Source organism: Barbus barbus, assembly GCF_936440315.1.
Source record: "Barbus barbus genome assembly, chromosome: 7".
Classification (NCBI taxonomy): Eukaryota; Metazoa; Chordata; class Actinopteri; order Cypriniformes; family Cyprinidae; genus Barbus; species Barbus barbus.
In genome coordinates, this window is record NC_136735.1 from 19334489 (window position 1) to 19355618 (window position 21130).

The 21130-nt window shown below is 34.1% G+C and overlaps 1 protein-coding gene across 1 annotated transcript in view; it reads left to right on the forward strand.

Moving 5' to 3' along the window:
- Window positions 1-18960, forward strand: part of LOC306872556 (dachshund homolog 1-like) — a 54949-nt gene extending 35989 nt beyond the window's left edge. The window contains exons 5-11 of the mRNA XM_079421164.1: window positions 1474-1609; window positions 2801-2935; window positions 12989-13134; window positions 13209-13356; window positions 16500-16643; window positions 17395-17463; window positions 18074-18960. Of these exons, the coding sequence (XP_079277290.1) occupies window positions 1474-1609; window positions 2801-2935; window positions 12989-13134; window positions 13209-13356; window positions 16500-16643; window positions 17395-17463; window positions 18074-18111 (816 nt within the window). The 3' untranslated portion in view covers window positions 18112-18960. The remainder of the gene's footprint in view (window positions 1-1473; window positions 1610-2800; window positions 2936-12988; window positions 13135-13208; window positions 13357-16499; window positions 16644-17394; window positions 17464-18073) is intronic.
- Window positions 18961-21130: the final 2170 nt, after the last annotated feature.

Genomic DNA, 21130 nt, shown 5'->3' on the forward strand with positions numbered 1-21130 from the left:
AATTTTTCTGGCTCACCTTTGTGCTTTTTTGCAAACTTTAATCTTGCCTTTCTATTTTTGGTGCTGGTCAGAGCTTTGCATCTTGCTGTGTAGCATCTGTAATTCTGTGTCAAAGTCTCCTGAGGACAGTAATTTGTCAGAGCATCACCCCAGCTTTCTGGAAGTTGTTGGTGATTTTACAGACACGTCTTTTAGGGTTCATTTTCACAGCTTTTATGATTTGTCTGTCATCAACTACTGTTGTTTTCTCAGCCGATCAGGTAGTTGTTGGTGTCGCTGGTGGTTTCCAAACTCTTGATTTCTCCATGCCCTTTGGTTTTGCTAGAGCTCTAATTGACTTCCTCCCTGCATTTGATATCTGAAGAATTAATGCAACAGGACACAGCTGATCACTTAGAAATCCCTGTGAGGCAACTGTTCCAATACTTATGCTCACATCAGATAGAGGGATGAAACTCTAAAAGTGCTGAACTTCTTAGCTGATAAAACATCTATGTGTTGAATCACCCAATAATAAAATGTGACATTCTGTAGTTTTGTCTCATATTCATCTTTTAATCATATTTCTAAATGTCTTGACTCCACAGCCAACAGAGCAATTTTGTCTTTACTGTTCCAATACTGTATATAGAGCACATAAAAGCAAATAAAAGGTCAAAAATGCTTGTGTGACACACAAGAACAAACCTCAATAGTACGTGTGCATCAATTTTTTTTTGGATTCAAGAATTATAACACATTTTTCATACAAGAACAACTCACAGTGACCAAAGTGACTAAAATGTTATTTGGAGTGTAGTACAGTAGTTGTGTAGACTACGTTTGTGGTGCTTTATAGTGCTTACAGTATAAAATAAAATTATAAATTGTATGGAAAAGAACAATGAAAAATCTTTTTTATTGTTGTTCATGTATTCCACTAAAAAATGAAAAAATATTCTGGTTTGGAATGAATAAAAGTGAATAAATAATTACCGATTTTGGTAACCTTATATAACCTATAAGAAAGAGAAATACATTTTTTACAGTATTTATTAATCTTTGTTAATGTGATTAACTGTTAATGTGTTAATACATTGAATACAAATAAAAAACAAAATTATTATTGTTAATAAAAAATACAACTGTTAGTTCATGCTAGCTCAGGTTCATTAAATAACTTTAATAGATACAACTTTTGATTTGAATAATGTATTAGTAAATGTTGGGCTCTATCAACATTAAGATTGTTCATTGTTAGTGTATGCTAACTACTAATGTTAACAAATGGAACCTTCTTGTAAAATGTTTCCCAGATCTTTCCGTGTTTTGAGTGAACTATTCCTTCTATTTATTCTTCACACAGTGTACTATTTAGAACAGTATTTACATTTCACAGCAGAGAAAGTTCTTCTGCAATTATTTAGAATTTATTACAGTTTTACCTGAACTATATGGGAGATTATAATGACTCATTTTTGTGTTGACTATCAGGAGCGAGTTCCAGATAGCCCGTCACCTGTCCCCTCTTTGGATGATGGCCGCAGGTCAGGGAGCCACTTATCCTCCAGACAGAGCAGCAGCGTGTCCAGCTCTCCTGCCCACACAGAGAGCTCTTCTGACCGGCCACGTACGTCTGCTTGACCACATAAAAGTCTTGTCTTTTGTTTTATTCCTCAATGTCTTATTACAAAGTCTACGTTGCATATAACTTCAAGATTTTAGATGTCATTGGAGTCATGTTAGCTGTAACAATATCTGTACTTCTACATTTTCATTTCTGTCTGTATCCTCTCATATGGCTAAAACTAAACTTACTAATTCAGCAGAGTTTGGTCCCTGAGCACTTAGCACTATGCTCTCACGATAATGTGAAACTATACATATAACCTTACAAATGTGCTTTTAAAATTAAGAATAAGGTGATATCACAGAATCTACTAAAAGCTAAGCCATCAGAGCAGTTGATGTGCATTGCTTTAACCGGAACTAAAACTATGCAATTACAGATAATGCTCTCTACTTTTTTCAGTCTATTATCAGACACATTATAAATCTCACCCAAGATATCGGATGTCAGTGGTATGATATAATTTGGGAAGCAGTATGTGATTTAAATCCTATTTTTGACAAAAGTTTAAATCTTGTAATCTTTTTTTAGGCTTTTTGAGATAATATTATCTACTTGTATTTTGTTAAGAGTTTTTAACGCGTGTTCAGTATAAGATATGAGTGAACCTTTTATTATTGAATTAAAACATTGCACACTACCATTCAAAAGTTTGGGATTGGTATGATATTTGAATGTTTTTGAAAGAAGCTATATGCATGCCAAGACTATATGTATTTGATCATAATTAGTACTGAAAACAATACTATTGTGAAATATTATTATAATTGAAACTACCTGTTTTCTACTGTATTTGAATATATTGTAGTTTATGATGCAAAGCTGAATTTTCAGAAGCCGTTACTCCAGTCTTCAGTGTCTCATGAACCTTCAGAAATCATTCTAATATGCTGATTTGCTGCTCAAGAAACGTTCTTGATATTTTTGTGGAAATCTTTTATAACATTATAAAAGTATTTTCTCTCACTGTTGATTAATGTAATGCATCCTTGCTGAATAAAATATATATAAAAAAAATTTTAAATTTTTTTTTTGAATTGTAGTGTTCATCTTCACAAGAACATAGTAAATTCAAAGCTGTATAGAACAAATATTATACCTACAATGGAACATTGGGCTTCACGGGTCAGGCTTTTGTATCTGTGTCTTTTGTTTGTAAAATCTGTTTATATGCCCCTCCTTTCCCTTTAGATTTACATCAGAATGGTCTTTCTCTTGGCCACGCCTTGTTAGGCCTGTCTCCAAGTGCACCACCAGGACCAAAAGAGGGGGATCTGGCAACCCATGACACAGGCCATGAAACAAAGAGGGCTTCTACAGATAAAGGTTAGATGCCATTAATATTGCATTCTGTGTTGAATAGAATTTGCAAGGGAAAGCCAATCTACTTCTAAATATGTGACCCTGGACCACAAAACCAGTCTTAAGTCGCTGGGGTATATTTGTAGCAATAGCCAAAAATACATTGTATCGGTCAAAATTATACATTTTTCTTTTATGTCAAAAATCATTAGGATATTAAGTAAAGATCATGTTCCAAGAAGATATTTTGTAAATTTCTTACCGTAAATATATCAAAACTTAATTTTTGATTAGTAATATGCATTGCTAACAACTTCATTTGGACAACTTTAAAGGCAATTTTCTCAATATTTAGATTTTTTTGCACCCTCAGATTCCAGATTTTCAAACAGTTGTATCTCTCCCAACTATTGTCTGATCCTAACAAACCATACATCAATGGAAACCTTATTTATTCGGCTTTCAGATGATGTATAGATCTCAATTGCGAAAAATTGACACTTAAGGCTGGTTTTGTGGTGTTATCCTATTATATAGGATATGTTATCCAATTATATCATTCTAAACATATACTATTAAATAATCTTTTTTTACTTTTATGAAATAGCATCATGAGATGTCAAAGTTTACAAATATTATCTTTTGTCGTAATAAAACATGGCTGTTTTATCTTATTTTACTGATTATACAGATTGTATGCATTAGAAAATAATTACTTCAGTTCCTTTTGTCTGAGACTGGTGAACAACCCAGATTATGACAGTTTAAACAGTACAAAAGTGTTTATTTCAGAAGCTCATTAAATTACAGTTCAACAAGGTCAAAACATTTAGCAGTGACTGCACTTTTACTGTTCTTCTATGTTATAAAAACACGTTTAGAATTACATAACAGGAAGAAAAACGTCATGGAAAACGCAAGCATTTTTCCCAAACAGATTTAAAATTGTGTCTAATATTTTTCCTTTAGCTTAGCAGATCATTTATCAGCAGTGGTTTAGATTGACTGCAGGAAATGATTGCTGATTCCGCTGATGTGTCACCTAATACTCAGTATATTTCATTTCTATTCATACATCAGTCTTGATGTGCATGCGTATTCTGAGAAATCAATGAATACTCTCACTCACAGTTCTTTGAAAGTTACCCATAGAAGTAGAAATGGCACAGTAGTGGGGCTAAATTAGTTAGCGATTTGCAGAGCGTGAAGTAATGAGCAAGAACCCCCCCCCCCCCCCCCCCCCTCCTCCTCCTCCCAACCAACTCTCTTACCCCGGCCCTCCTGGAGGTGTAATTTTCCTAATAACCTCCCAGAACCCTTGTTTGGTTTTTGCGTTTGAAGGCTTTCATTAGGCTAATGAGGACTTTGCAAGGACGAGTAGTCAGCACAATTTCCTCATTGTGCCTTGGAGAGTGCACCCGAAATCAGAAAGGGGGGCTTTCGTGTGACTGAGCACAGCCTTTCGGGATTTGGCAAAATCGTGGAGCTCACACAGGTGCTAAAACCCTGCATCAAATTATTCAAATTTCAAAGGATTTTTACCACTGATGCCACTAACATCAAATGTGGTGATGTGGATGATGAGGTATATTATGACCAGGGAGGTTTATATACGCTACTGTTCAAAGTTTGGGGTCAAAAAATTTTTTTAAATCCATTAAATTGATCAAAAGTGTCAGTAAAGACATTTATAATGTTACAAAAGATTTCTATTTCAACTAAATAAAACTGTTCTTTTGAACTGTCTGGGCATCAAAGGATCTTGGAAAGTACCACAATAGTATATTAGAATGATTTCTGAAGGATCTTGTGACACTGAAGACTGCTAATGGCTGCTAAAAATTCAGCTTTACATTCCAATTACAGTACATTTAAAATATATTCACATAGATAACAGTTATTTTAAAGTATAATAATATCTTACAATATTACTGTATTTTTGATCAAATAAAATGCAGGCTTGGTAAGCAAAAGATAGTTATTTTAAATACATGAAAAACTGCAATATTTAGATTTTTTTGCATCCTCAGATTCCAGATTTTCAAATAGTTGTATCTCAGCCAAATATTGTCCTATCCTAACAAACCATACATCCATGGAAATGATAAATCAAACAATCAATTTCGAAAAAATTACACTTAAGACTGGTTTTGTGGTCCAGGGTCACATATATGTAAGGATAAATGCAAATCATGATGCTAACTGAATTATTGTTATTAAAATATACTGATAATAATAATATAAAAACAGAAAAAATTCATAACGGCAATATGCATTTACAATATTTTTTGAAGAAGAAAGGATATTTCTGTCAAATGTCAAGACTATGACTAAAGCAAAAAACAAAAACAAACAAAAACCACTACCCTTTTGAATTCATGTCAATGGAGGTTGATTGAATGATACAGAACATTTGTTTAGTCTGGATTCACAGTTACTTCAGGAAGTCTGTCAATGCAGAAAGATGCATTTTAGAACCAAATGGTTTAGTTTTGGCATCAACCAGCAGGGGCTACTGGGTTTATGCTAACCAGCAAAAATCTTGACCACATGAACACAATATAGGTTCAGTCTGAAAGCATAATGATGGTTTGCTTTTGTTATTAGGGGAATGGACTACATATAAATGCCATCATGACGTCAAATTCAAGTGGAAATCATGCAGTCCATCAAGTCAAATGCTTCTTGAACATGTTATTCTTTATTTTTGTTCAAAAATATTTCATAAAGTTGAACAGTTAAGCTCACTGTCATAAAAACTGTCCTGTCCTTTAACTAGTTTTGATTTTGAAGTTAGCCCCTTGGCACAATTCCAGGCCTGCTGAGCTCTTGTGAAGTTTCGTCTCGAATTTTATGCATGCTGATTTTATGAAACTTCAAAAATCAATGGCTCTCCCTTTGTAGAACGTCATTCTAGACTCTCAGTCACTGCCAGGACACCTTTACCAGCCACTCACTAGACTGAAGGATAACTTCCACCTTCATGTTCCTGAAATTAATCTTTAGGGGCAGCGCTGAAAGTGTGAAGATCAGAAGTTGTATCTCTTCTTTATGGCTTGTCAAAGACTGAAAAGTTCAAAGACTTTATCCTTTATCCGCCTCGAAGCTTTTCAACCTTCATTCATTCTCCGCTCGCTCTCTTATGCTGACTGTGGAGGGCTTTAGCGGTGGACGCAGAAGTTCATTAGCCCAGGGAATCCAAAACAAGAGGGGAAAAAAGTGACCTTGGTTGAGGAGATACACTTATGATCTAACAGGCTGCCAGTATTTTTTGCTGGAAAGACAGTGCACACACCCTAATAATTCAATGGAGGATCAATCAGATTTGAAGGCACAGGGAGCGATGGAGAAGAGAAAAGAGAGTAGTGCTAACTCAGCACTGATTGTCCCTCCGGGGCACCGTAGTTCAGCGGCACGGCGCAAGCTTCCTCCCGCTGAGTGCTCCGGCGGCCAACACTAATCACATTCCAGCAGACACCATGCTTTTAGGAACTCTAGAGGAGAGGGAGGGAGGTGAGAAAGAGGGAGATCGGCGGTGAGGGGAGTCGACGGTGAGCGAAAGTCGGCCCAAGTGGGAGACCGATTGTTTTTCCTCTTTGAAACACCTTGAATGTGACAGAGGCATCTCTCTTCTGCCAAGATGTGAAGATCAGATAGTGTGAGATTAAGATGCTTTGGTCAGCTAAGTGAATCCGCAGAGATAAGGGAGGGGTGAGTATATCTAATCAGACCTTATCAGGCACAAGGGAAGGTGAGATTTTGAGCACCTACTTGTTTAAATGGATCCTGAGGTATATATATATACTTTAAATACAGTATGGCGAAAGAGCTGGGCTGAGCTTTTTAATGCATTTTTTATTTTAAAGCAAAGGACATTCAAGAACAAAAATACAAGAGATGCTTGGGGTTAAATGATGAGAATGTATATAAGGAAATGGGATGTACAGAAAGAAATAGATACAGACAGAACAACAGACTGACTGAAAGACTGGGAAAGATTTATAAACTTCAATAAGTCTGCTCAGTTTACCTATGGCATCATCTACAGACTGGCTGCGTATGATCTCACCACCCCAAAATGAAAATTTGATCATCTTTTATTCACCCCCATGTCATTCCAAACCTGTGACGTACTGTCTTCAGTGGGACACATATGAAGAAATTTTTACAAAAGAATGTGCACTGAGCTTAAAAAAGACAAAAAAAAAAGCTATAAATAAAGTACATTTTACAATATATTTACATAGAAAAATTATATTTTAAATTGTAAAAATATTTCACAATAATACAGTATTCGGTCCCACTTTATATTAGGTGGCCTTAACTTCTATGTACTTACATTTAAATTAATCATTTGGTACAATGCACTAATTGTGTACATACGTGTTTTTACATTGTACTTATATTTTTTAAAAATACCTGCATGTAATTACATCTGTAATTAATTTCTGTAATTACATTTATAATTACACTGTTGACCCATCCCTTACACCTTAACCCACCCTTAAACGTACCCATACCACCAAATCTGTCTCTAACCTTAACCATATCCCACCTCAACAGCAGCAAAAGTGTTTTGCAATACAATATGACCACAATAAGTACGTTGTACTTTTTTTTTTTATGTAAGTGCATAGTAGTTAAGGACAGCTAATATAAAGTGTGGCCCTGTATTTTTAAATAAATGCAGCCTTGGTGAGCAGAAGAGACTTCTTTCAAAACAATAAACGAATCTTACAGTATGCATTGAGTCTTTAAAATCCAAACACTACCTTTGAGTAAGGAACAGACCAAAGTTTAAATTGACAAAACACATGACATGCAGGAAAAATAAAATAGCCATAAATGAATCATTTGTTGTTATGGCTATTTAATAATTTTGTTAAATTGTAGCCACATTGTACTAATTTGTTTAAATAATTTTAATTTAGTTAAATTATGGCCACAAATGAACTAAAATGTGAACATATTATTAGGATATTTATTCACAGTAATTTGCCAGTCTCTAGCATGGCCTCTGTATACAGTCCCACATGGCATACTGTAATGTAAAATTCTGTATTTGATGCCATCTGTCTTCGTCCTCTGGATGCATCTCTGATCAATCTGACAGACGCATATTTATTGATAGTTTCATCTCCCGTACGCTATCTTTCTCTATGCGTTATGTTATCTCTCTCTTTCTGTTTACATTGCTTCTACTGCAGCAATAATTCATTATACTTACTGTGAATAAAAGTTTCAAGTTTCAAGTTTACTTTATTTATATAGCACATTTAAAACAGCCACGAGACTGACCAAAGTGCTTCACAAAAGATACAGCATCATAAAAGTAATTAAAAATAAGCAAACAGATTAAAACAAAGAACCCGAATAAAACACTACCAGAAAAATTATAATAGGCAGGAATATAAACCTAATAAGCCAAAGAAAACAGATGGGTTTTTAAAAGAGACTTAAAAATGGTCAAACTCGGGGCCATTCGAATTTCCACTGGCAGGTCATTCCAGAGACGAGGACCAATTACCGAGAAGGCATGGTCACCTCTACGTTTAAGTCTGGAGTGTGGAATTGATAGAAGCACCAGGTCACCAGATCTTAAGCTTCTTGAGCAGATATACTGATGCAACAGTTCAGATAGGTAGCCGGGTGCTTGATTGTGCAAAGATTTAAAAACAAATAGTACAATTTTAAAATGTATTCTAAATTTAGCTGGCAACCAATGAAGGGCCTTTAAAAGTGGAGTAGCGTGATCCCCTTTTTCATTTTCAAAAGAAATCTTGAGGCAGCATTTTGGATCAACTGAAGACGGGCAATTTGGGCTTTAGAAATGCCACAGTATAACGAATTACAGTAATAAAGACATGACGTGATAAAAGCATGCACCGCCATCTCCAAAGTCTTATCAGTAAGGAAAAGTTAAATTTTTGCAAGTATACGGAGCTGACGAAAACCGGACCCAATTACTGTAAAAATTTGTTTGTCGAATTTCAATGAGTCATCCAAGATAAGGCCCAGATTCCGTACCTGCGGGGATCTAAAAGCCGATAGGGATCCCAAGTCAAAATTAAATGCTTTCATATGTTCTGAAGGGCCAAAAACAATTACTTCAGTTTTCTCCTCATTTAAGGATAAAAAAATTTGAGATAACCAGGATTTAACCTCATCTAAATAGGATGAAAGAGCAGTCATGGCCAGTGGATCATTTTTTCTGAAAGGTAAATAGATTTGAGTATAATCGGCATAAAAGTGAAACGACACCCCATGTTTTCTAAAGATCTATGTTTACATAGATGAAACTTATTTTGTGTTGTGAAAAGGATACTTTGTGATTTTGTATTTTGCGTTAATGCAATTGAAAGCGTGCTGAACAAAATGCATTTTTATGAAAACTAATTAATTAAACAACAAATAAAATCCTTTAAAAAATATTCTTTTAAAAAAGGTGTCATATTATGCTTCTGAAATGATGTTTCAAAAATAATGGAATTGCTATTTACTGTCACATAATCAGGCCCATAGAGTCAGTTTACTTTATAATGCCATAAATGGTGCAGTGAAATAATGAAAGGGACAGTCCCTCTGGAGAAACCTGCAGTTAAGTTCTTTGCTAAAGGGAACAATGGCAAAAACATGCCTTGCTTCCTGTAGGGATCAAACCATCAACCTTTCAACCTGAGTTTTAACACTTATCTCACACAATAACAAATGTATTAAACAGAAACTTTGGTAACACTTTATTTTAGGATCTCTTAACTAGTTGCTAATTAGCATGCATATTAATAGAATATTAGCCATTTAGTAGTACTAATTAAGCACATATTAATGCCTTATTCTACATGACCTTATTCTCCTTCCCTAATCCTACCCAATATCTAAACTTAATAACTACCTTACTAACTATTAATAAGCAGCAAATTAGGGGTTTATTGAGGGAAAAGTCGTAGTTAATAGTTAATAAGTGTTCCCTATTCTAAAGTGTTACCGAAACATGGAAAATGTCCAGTTGTCTATATGTAGTCAGTCTCCGAATGTAGTTTAACAAGCCTAATGATTTTGAGGTGTTTCTTTTGATGCAGACTTGTTATAGCAGTTCAATAATTTTGAACTTGCATGCACTACCCTACAGTATATAATTGTAATGCCAACGCCATATGGCAGTACAGTATTATGCTAATAGATCAGCTGTGTTAAAACAGAAAGTCACCTTTCTCGGTCTTCCCTGCTGACATTTTTTATTAGCATACACAGGGCAGGTTATTACCACTACAGAACTATGGATACCTGCATAAACCCCATGCTTTAATACAGCCTTACAAAACGAACAGAGCCCATCTGGTCTCACTGTGCAAATGTATTAAAACAGCTTTGGTAGGTACAATAGTGGAGCCCTAGGCTAATGAAATAGTCTAATAGTTTTCATTTCATTTGCTGGAGAAACCCTACATAGGTATAGGTATAAAAAACCTAAATCTGTGCCAGCTTCTATATTTACATTGGTATATATTGCTGCACTGAAAAAAATGGTTGACATCTAAATGAACTTGTTTAATTCAAGTCAAAAATATCATTTATACCACAAAAGTGTTGTGCTGTCGCTGTTGGTCTGCATCTGTGGTGTAAATTGGCCTTAAGATAAAGAATTTCAATCCATTATTTGTGAAATTAAACAGAATTATGCTGCCAACTTGTCATGATTTAAAATTTCATAAATAGCAGCTATTTATATTAGGTGTAAAAACATGTAAATAGTGTAAACAGTGGTAAATACTGTCCACATCAGGTATAAATAGCAACAAATAGCATCTTGTTTACTCAGTGCAAATACACACTATTCAAAAGTGAAAGTAAATACTTTTACTTTGTACCAAAAAATCACATTAATGCTAATTAATCTAATTATTTTTTTTAAACATTTTATTTATCAAAGAATCATGAAAAAAATAAAATATCATGGTTTCCACAAAAATATTAAGCTGGATAATTGTTGCCAGCTGTGATAATAATAGTAAATGTTTCTTGAGCAGCAAATCAGTATATTAGAATAATGTTGTTGGAATAAAGTGCATTTTAAAATATATTGCAATAGGAAATAGTTATTTTAAATTGTAATAAAGTTTAAGAATATCACTGTTTTTACTGTATTTTTAATCAAATTAATGCAACCTTCACCGAGAATCCCTCTGACCCCAAACTTTTAACTGATAATATATAAATAGTATATGCTATTTTTACTGAAGTAAAAAATATTTTAGCATTGATAGTAAAAATAGCCATGGTTGCCTGTTTGTGCTCTTAAATACACTGCTGGAAATAATACAGCCATGTGCATATAATTGATTTAGTGCTGAATATTAGACTGTAATTTTCCACCAAATTAAGATAAAAATCAAAAATTAAAATATGAAATGATGTGTGATTCATAAAGATTAAACCAAGGCTAATTAAAGATTAAGATCATATTGGTAAAGTGGCAGAGATGAGAGGAGGAGTAAGGTGAAATTGTCAGATCGAGAGAGACTCTGGTGTTGCTGTTAGTTCTGGATAGTAGCAGGAGGACCCATACATTAGCAAACTCTTTGAAGTGAGTGACAATGACAAGATCAAGGCTTCAGCCTGATCAAAAACAGCATTTCTTGGTACTCTGTATCTCAGCCTCTTCCTGTGCTTGAAGTGCTTTGGTCAGTGCTCTCAGGTTTGTCTTCGTTTTAAGCCTTCTGATGACAAGGGTTTGTTGTATGGAGAAGTTATTGTCACAAAGGGATACACAAGAAAGTTTGTTTGAGAATCCTTTATATATCAGCTTTATATATCTCTTTTATAATATTGACCAATATTGCAAAAGACACAGAGCTGCTCTTGAGTCACTATATGTTACAGTCATATTTTAAGCCTTATGAATGTCCTAATACAGCTGTGACTAAAAGCTGAGAACAGATTTGGAGCCATTAGATAGTGGGGGGATCTGCTGTGGCTTAAGTTAAACCAGATTTATTTCCTCTGAGACCACAAACATGAACCAGAACCCTTGTGTAGTGGCTCATTGAAACTAAGCTGATTTAACTGAAAACATTGCTGATTCTCCACAGATGAATGGACTGAAATTCGAAGAAAGAAATACTCCAAAGAGAGAAAAAAAGTAGCATTGATGTTTAATGACCTTGAATCATTATGATGCTAGTGTTCTGCTCTCAAGAATCACGGATAAACAACTGAGGATGTGGAGTATCAGTGTGATTTCAGAGAAGAACTAAAAACATACTTGAAATATGGAGAACTTGCAAACGTGTTTGGAAAAATGACAGTTTCCAAAATATCCACACATTTGTGAATATTTGTGAATAAAAATGAGTGTTTTCATGCAAAGCTGCATTTAAAAAAACAAAAAAAGGTCAAATATTGTGAAATATTATTCCAATTGAAAAATAACTGTTATATATTATAATATATATTCAAATATAGTTCATTGTGGTGCAAAGCTGAGTTCTAATATGATGATTGATTTGCTGCTCAAGAAACATTTCTTATTACAGTCAATGTTGAAATCTGTCGTGCTGCGTCATATTTTTGTGGAAATTGTTTTTCAAGATTCTTTGATAAATAAAAAGTTCAAAAGAGCAGCATTTATATAGAATAGAAATATATGTAATGATCAATTAATTGCGTCCTCGCTGAATAAAAGTATTAAAATGGAAAGTATTCCAAAATTCTGGTCACACTTTATTTTAAGGTCCAATTCTTGCTATTAACAAACAATTAACTATGAATGTTCCCTCTATAAACTCCTAATTTGCTGTTTAATAATAATTAGTAGGTAGTTGTTAAGTTTAGGTATTGGGTAGAATTAGGGATGTAGAAAATGGTCATGCAGAATATATGCTTTATAAGCATATGATATGTTATATAATAGGCATGCTAATAAGCAAAATAGTGAGAATTGGTCCCTATACTAAAATGTTGCCAAAAATCTTACTGACCCCAAATTTGTGAGTAGTTATGCAGTTATTTAAAGTTTTTTTATTGTATTTTAAGTTAATTAAAGGTTATTAATGTGCTGTTTTTTTCTTATTATGACAGAAGAAAATGTCCTGTGCACACCGACATCTCGAGACAGCTATGAGCGAGTGTCTCATTCTGGGCCAACATTACCCCCAGGATTCCCTGCTCCACTGCTCTTTCCTGAGGGCTTGTCCTCCATAGAAACCCTCCTCACCAATATACAGGTATATCAGATATTTCAAAATATTTAGCATAAAAATTGACACTGCAAATCTGAAGCCCATCTCCTCTTTTCCAGGGTCTGTTAAAGGTGGCTATCGATAATGCACGAGCACAAGAGAAACAGGTCCAGCTGGAGCGCACAGAGCTGAAGATGGAGCTGTACAGGGAGAGAGAGCTGCGAGAGATGCTGGAGAGACAGCTCTGCGTCGAGCAGAAAAACAGAGGTGATTATTAGCAAATCTAAGACCAGTCTGCACACAATGCTTTGTTTAAGAAGTGAGTTTCTCTGCAGACCCATGGTCAGTCCCAGTGAACACGTGTACACTACTAAGGCTTTTTCTTTTCAAGAAATGAATATGTTTATTTAGCAAAGATGCTGTTCTTTTGGACTTTCTGTTTATAAACAAATGCAGAATTAATTTGAATGAACCTGAATTAATTTATCATGGTTCATGGGACACTGAGGACTGGAGTAATAACATCTTTCAAAAACATAAAAAAATCTAGTAACACTTTAGATTAGGAAATATGTTCGGTAAAGAGATTCGCCTCAATAAACTCCTTATTTGCTGTTTATTAATAGTTAGTTACGGTAGTTGTTAAGTTTAGGTATGGGATCTAAAATATGGTCATGCAGAATAAGGCATTAATATGTGCTTTATTAGTATTAATAAACAACCACTATGCTAGTAATATGTATGCTAATAAGTAACTAGTTAATAGTGAGAATTGGTCCCTAAAATAAAGTGTTACAAAAAAAAAAAAACTTTTTTTTTTGTTTGTCACCAAGATATATATTTTGTGTATTCATCTCTTCTGATCAGCAATACTTTGTTACATATCCAATTTCATAAGTCAGTTGGACATTTGACTATTTTTGATGTTTAAAGGAATAGTAAAAGCATGGAATAGTAAAAAAAAGCATTTTTTTTTACTGTGTTTCAACAGCATATGCGTTTGGAGCAACATGAGGATGAATAAATATTAATTGAGGTTTTACTTTTGAGTGAACTGTTCCTTTAACATTTAGAATATAGGTATATGTGGGCCGGTGACATATTATTGCTGTTTTTAATTTATTTAATAAAATTGAATTAGTATTAATTTATTTAAATGAAGAATACAATTCATACACTGACAAATGTTTGCATAAAATTAGCCTTGCACAAAAAATGCAGAAAAAAAACAGGAAATAGAGAAGAACATGACTATGTGTCAAGGTAAATATGTTTCCTATAATAAATCAGATCATTTGACCTGTTTACGACAATGCAAAGTTAGTTCAGGTTGTAGCATGGTATGTGGTGCAACTTCCTAAAAATATCATATTTATGAACTAATAATTCATGATATTTGAATAAAAAAGTATTGTTTTGTTTTGTTTGTTTTTTTACCTTGAAAAATATATTTCAAATGATTTAATGATTAAGATATGAGTATTCACATGTATTCAGGGTGTAAGGCAAATGAAAATAGCTTTTTACTTGATGGTAACACCACATCATAACTTTTCATCAAAAATAGTATAAATGCTTTCCAATCCACATGGAACTTGAAACAAAATTTGCATTTCTTGCATTTCATTTCTAAAATCCTAGTACCTTTTCTTTATCATGGGCAGGCTTTTTTATCTGTGTTTGCTAGATGTTTGTGCAAAACAGAGCACAATGCCTTGACAGCATACATGTGCTATCAGCAGGTTTTCATGTTCACTATGCATGACTGATGATTGACAGATGTCTGCAAGATTGACTGTTGCAAATGTAGTGATTCCGCTCAAAATAAGGATTTAACAGGAAAAAGAAGTCTGTGCTTTCACATTTGAAATTGTATCTGCATTAAAAGCTGAACTCATCTTCAGTTACATGTAATGTTGTCGGCCCACAGCACAAAAAAACAAGTAAAACAGGTTCTCACATCTAACTGTCCGTCACTTGAGCTTTCACGTCACGTTTACTAACAAATAAATTTACACTCAATTTAATCTCTTAATCTTCTGTTCTCCAGAATTGACATACAATCGTAGTCTACATAAATCAGAAACCTCCGAGACAGCCGTCATAAAACGGCAGAATCATTAAAGAAGGTGACAGGGCAACATGCACCTTTAATGAATGTTATTTAATTAGAGAGCCCCTCATCTCGTATTCTCCCATCGCCCGCATTGAGCTCCAGATAGTCATGTTACTGCAAATTCAGCACTTTCCTTCAGCCACACACACACATACACACACATACACACATAGACAGACACTGAGAATTACCCTTTGTAATTACAATTACATATTATGATATTAGTGTGAATGATTTATTATCAGCGTAAACAGAATTGCCGTGTTAATATTCGCCGCATCACATTTGATGAGGATAATGAATCTCCTGCATAATTCATCAAATCAACTAGCTCTTCCATTAGTGAGAGATGTCTTTATACTCCAGCCAACTGACTTCGAATCGGTTTCTGTGCTTTATACCCAGTGGTCAGAGAAAAGATTAAGAAGAAAAAGGTGGTTGGTCCTAGATCACTCACAGAGGATAGACTCACATCTATCAGACAGAAAGTGTCTTTTTTTTTTCTGCTGACTGTGTCGTCTGAATTAAGCTCTTACTGCAAACTGGAAAATTAACATGTTCCACTGGGCTCCAGCCTAGTTTCACATTAGATGTGCGTTATATCAGACACAGTATTTAGTGAAAGGCTGAATAAGGTCATGCTTTTCATAGTTTGCTATAATTACTGCTTGCTGCGATGTGGGATTTGATGTAATAGTATTTCAATTATACAGTAGCATAAAGTTTTTCAAAGTCATTTTTCAAAGTTGAATGCAATAGCTACATAAGATATAGTAGATATTATTATTATTATTACTTTGAAACACACTGCTGTTCAAACGTTTGGGGTCAAGATAATGTAATGCAATGTAAATTATTAGTGCATTTTAGTTTCAATTATAATTAAAGACCTTTATAACATTTTAAAACATTTATATTTCAAATAAAAACTTTAATTCATCAAAAAAGTATCACGGTTTCCACAAAAAATTATGAAGCAGCACAACCGTTTTCAACACTGTTTCTTGAGCAGCAAATCAATATATTAAACTGATTTCTAAAGGATCATGTGACTCTTAAGACTGGAAGGATGGCAACTTTGCATTACAGGAATAAAGTAGAAGTAGACAGTTGTTTAAAACTGTAATAATATTTCACATTTTTACTGTATTTCTGATTAAATAAATGCAGCCTTTGCATATGAGACCTCTCTAAAAACATTTTCAAAATCTGACCATTTCCAAGATTTTAACAGCAGTGTACATTGTTATTAGTTAATGGTCTTATTTATTTTTGCCATATGTGCTTTTCTCAGCACTCATCCAGAAGCGGCTGAAGAAAGAGAAGAAGACCAAGAGGAAACTGCAGGAGGCTCTGGAGGTCGAGTCCAAGAGAAGAGACCAGGCCGAGCGGAACCTACAGCGGACGGCCTGCAGTGAGAGATCACCCACTCAAAACGGTTAGAAAGCACATCACATGACCACCGCCCTTATGAGGTGATGAACTGTAAGAACTGTGTCTAAAAAAAATACAGGATTTAAAAGCTTAACATCTGAGTTATAATTTGATATGTAACCAGGTTAATGCTTGTTAAATGACATCTGATACTGAATCAGCAGGTTTTGTTTGATTGAACTGATATATAAAATTTACTTAAACCTTTTACATAATTGTTAAAAAAAAGTGAGAAACATTGTGGCTGAACACTACTTTTTGTTTCTACCAGACCACAAAGATTAGTTCAATTTTATTTCTTTAATCATTTTTCCAGTTTGTTTGCTGTTTTTTGTACCTTTTTAAAATGAGGTGCTTAAACTGATGTAGGATGGTATAAGGCTTGTATTAAAATGATTTCTGTTTTTCTATTTTCTATTCATTTTTTATTAGTGTGACTCAAACCAGTAGTTGAGTAGTTTGTAAAACAGAGCACAGTTCAGGGATAAGTTGCAGATTTCAAAACAACTTAAATTTGTTGCAGATAAATATGGGAAAAATATTAAATGAGATAAATAGCACAAAAGTGACAGACAATAAAGCAAGTTGTGTTACAATCCCAGGTCTCCCAGGAAAGCCATGTGATGTACAGTTACCGTTTTGACAGCTAAATACCAGTATTATACACTTTAAAATGTGTTTATAGGCATTTGAAGAGTAAAAACAGACAGACAAATAATTCATAACCCAACTGATAACTGTTTTCATGTTAACAGACCCTCCGCAACAGGAAATGGAGACAAACCATAACAGCAGCAAAACAGACACCGACAGAACAATACAAGGTACAGATGTCTGAATCTTTGATATTTAATCTTTTCATGTTCTGTCGTATTGTTTCTTCATGGATCTATATTTAAATGTGTTTTCCCCTGTAATCTTCAAAGTGTTGAAAGAAATTACCACCGCAGATGGATACCATTCCTATCCATTATAGTATCCATTATGTTCTGTTGTTTGACAATGTATATGATAATGTAAACAGAGCCCTGGTGATGTATTGCAAGCCTTTGTTAGAATATTAAACATTTAAAACATTGAGAGTGAAATGAAATGACACTGATGCAAAAAGAAAAAAAAGGAAAGAAAGGAGAGCAGTAATTAATGGGTCCCTTAATTGTCCTCATGAAATATTTGCATGGGCATAATTTACATAATCTACATGTAGTAATTAATTTTTCAAAGGGTTTGCTTTCTCTTTTCGTCTTGCTTGAGAGGAAAGCGAGGGAAGGGCTCTTTTTTTGTTGTCTTTGACATTTATTCAAATACCGCATCTTCTCCTTTAACAATCCTTTCATCTCCACACACGTTAGAACATTATGGATTTGTCCGTTCATTATACGCTGCTTGTGACATCAGTCAAGCTTCATTCCTACCATTTATTTTTCTCCACAGATGGAAGACTCTTTCTAAAGTCCACAATGATGTACTGAAGAATGAAGATGAGCAGTAAATGCATTCATACTGTATAGAAGAGACCGTAGTCAATTGCCTGGTAAATAACGTCTGCAATTCTGCTGGAGGACTGATGGAAGACAATGAGGCAGTTTTATAGGCTGATGTCAGTGTGTTGCAGCACAAGGACTTGACAAGATTATTATGGCCATTGAAGTCAGCATTCAGTAGAATGAAGCACGAGTCACCTATCCTCATGAGATGGCTGAGAAGAAAATGGTATCACAACGCACACCTGGCTGAATAACCAGGTTTCCAGGGGACTTTTCGCAACACTGAGAAATTAAAAGCATTTTATAAAGCATTTAAATCTGCCTGACTACACTGACAGATGAAATATTCAAATCAGACTTTGCCATTCTATGCCCTTTTATTGCCCATTTTACATCAATTTCAAAACATCAGGGAGGTGTCTGAAGAGAGATTTGAATTTATTTAGTTAGTTATCAAATATAGACACTGCATTTAAATGCGTATTGTGTATCTGTCTGTTATTTTGAAAAGAAAGTATAGCTGTCCAGATTTGCTTTTTTTGTTTTTTTGTCATTGTTGTATATGGGATCATAGCAGATTTTTCTCAAAATTCATCAAATATGTACATAAAAGTGTAGACATGCTACTGTGAATTGTACGCTGTAGATCTAGGAAATCAATACAGACATTTTTAATAAGATTTCTTGTATCTAAGTTATTTTTGTGTTCAGTTGCCGTTTATTATCCTACTCGACATGGAGAGCATGCTGGCATGTCGTTACTTCTGTCCTGCCCATCTGAAATACAATAAAGATTTTTCCCACATGCTTTACAAGGGAGATGTTTCAGAAATCGACTGATACTTGTTTTGTGACTTCTATAGCAACACTAAATCAAAGTCGTCAAACACAAATATTCTACCACTCTTGTTCTTGTTTAAAAAAAAAGGTCCAAGACACAAAGACATATTACTTTGTTTTGTAATTTTACTGTATTTTATTATTATTTTATATTAATTTACTTGCAAGACAGAAAGACCTCTTGTTTTTGTTTACCGCAGGTAAATGTTTTTTTTTTTTTTTACTTCCAAGACATAGACATATTACTTTGTTTTGTAATTTTACTGTATTTTATTATTGTAAGTTTTATTATTTTATTATTTATTGTATTTTATTATAGTATTTTTATTATTTTATTCTATTATATTTTACTTGCAAGACAGAAAGACACTCTTGTTCTTGTTTACCACTGATAACAAAATTGCAGTGCTTTTTAATTTCATTTTAATGTAATTTATTTAATTTTATATTATTTCACCTGACTTATTTGTTTTACTTTCAAAACAGAAAGATACTCTTGTTCTTGTGCTTTTGTTTACCACTTGTACAAGTTTGCAGTGCTTTATCATTTTATTTAATTTTTTTTATTTTATTTTACGTAACTTCCAAGACAGAAAGCCATACGGACAGACACTTTTTCTTTTCTCAAGAGCACATGCACAAAATGTGTTGACGCAGCATTTAGCCAATCACTCAAGCTGTACTGTTTAGCGGTATGCTTTCTCTCTCTCTCTCTTTCTCTCTCTGAACATAATAAGAAACCAGGAGAGATGAATAATTGACTGATTGTTGCATTATTCAGACCCCTATTGTGGAAAAAAGCCCAGTCTCTGGCGCATTCCAGGTCTCTCTGGCATATTGAATATGAGGTTAAAGTTTCAATCAACCTTGAAAGGGAGAGGCATTTTTCATCGGCTAGCTGGTGTATCAAGTTGATGCACTCAGAGTTAGTGTACAGTTCTGTCCAGACAATACTTTATCTGCTGTACATATACTAAAATTGACTACACTAGACCAAAAAAATGCATTATCAACATATTTATTGTGGTGATTCTTAACCTTGAGTCTGGCAAGTTTGAATTTGCACTTAATTACAGTCAAATGCAATCAATAGTTGTTTTTCCCTAAGGTGATCACTTGTATCTATTTCTATAAATCTCACATTCCTTTATGGGTCTGTTAAGAACCACAATGACTCCAACAAGACAGATCCTGGGCCTGTTGAATGGCTCGTCACAGTCTGTAACAGATCCAGCCACGACAGAGTAGCGTAAGTGTAATCTAATCAGAGAGTGCCTATTATACATTAGCACAGACAGCAGTAGAGGTGCAGGACAAGTTATCCAAATGAGCGTTAGAGCAGGATGAGAGTCAGGCCGTGGACGGGTAATGAAAGGGCAAGAGAGTAGCGCTCAGCTTTTCAAACCTTTCACTGTCATTACTAATTCATGTAGCTCCTTCTTGCTCCTAATGAGAGAGAGAGTTGGGGCAAAGGGAGAATGGTGCGGGATAATGTGCCGTGAAATTGACTCATTCGCGAGAGGAGGAAAGGGAGAGGAGATCAACTTTTGATTTTAAACTGCCCTCCGAGGAAATGATGATGACTTCAGTGATCCTGACAAAAAGAGGGGTCTGTTTATTTAGTTCGGCTTTTTTCTTGAGAAAGAAGGAATGAAGTTAACAGGCAAAATGTACAGCAGCCTCAAAAAGCATCTGGACACTTAAAAATGTATAAATGACTTTGCATTATCAAAATACCAAACCAGAAATATAATAATACTAAAAAAAAACACTTAAGTGTTCAGTTTCAAACTATAAAAGACACATTGTTCAAATTATTAGGACACTTTGTAATGTGATGAACTGCACCTGTGGTTCCTCTGCTAGAACATTTATGTGAACCTGAAGATAAATGACTTCATTCATCTACTAAAAATGACCTTGGGACTGGTCATTTTACAGTACGTTTTAATTTGTTAAAATCATGAATTATCAATAAACATTACTGATCTTGATTAATGTTCATTTATATATATTTATATATATATAGTTTTAACATTGAAAGCATAATTAACATTAGTCAGTGTATTATGAATGCATTAACCGAACATAAATTAACATTATTTTAGAAATAAAATTAAGGAACCAGTTATCAATTTCACATTTAAAAATGGAAATGAATCTA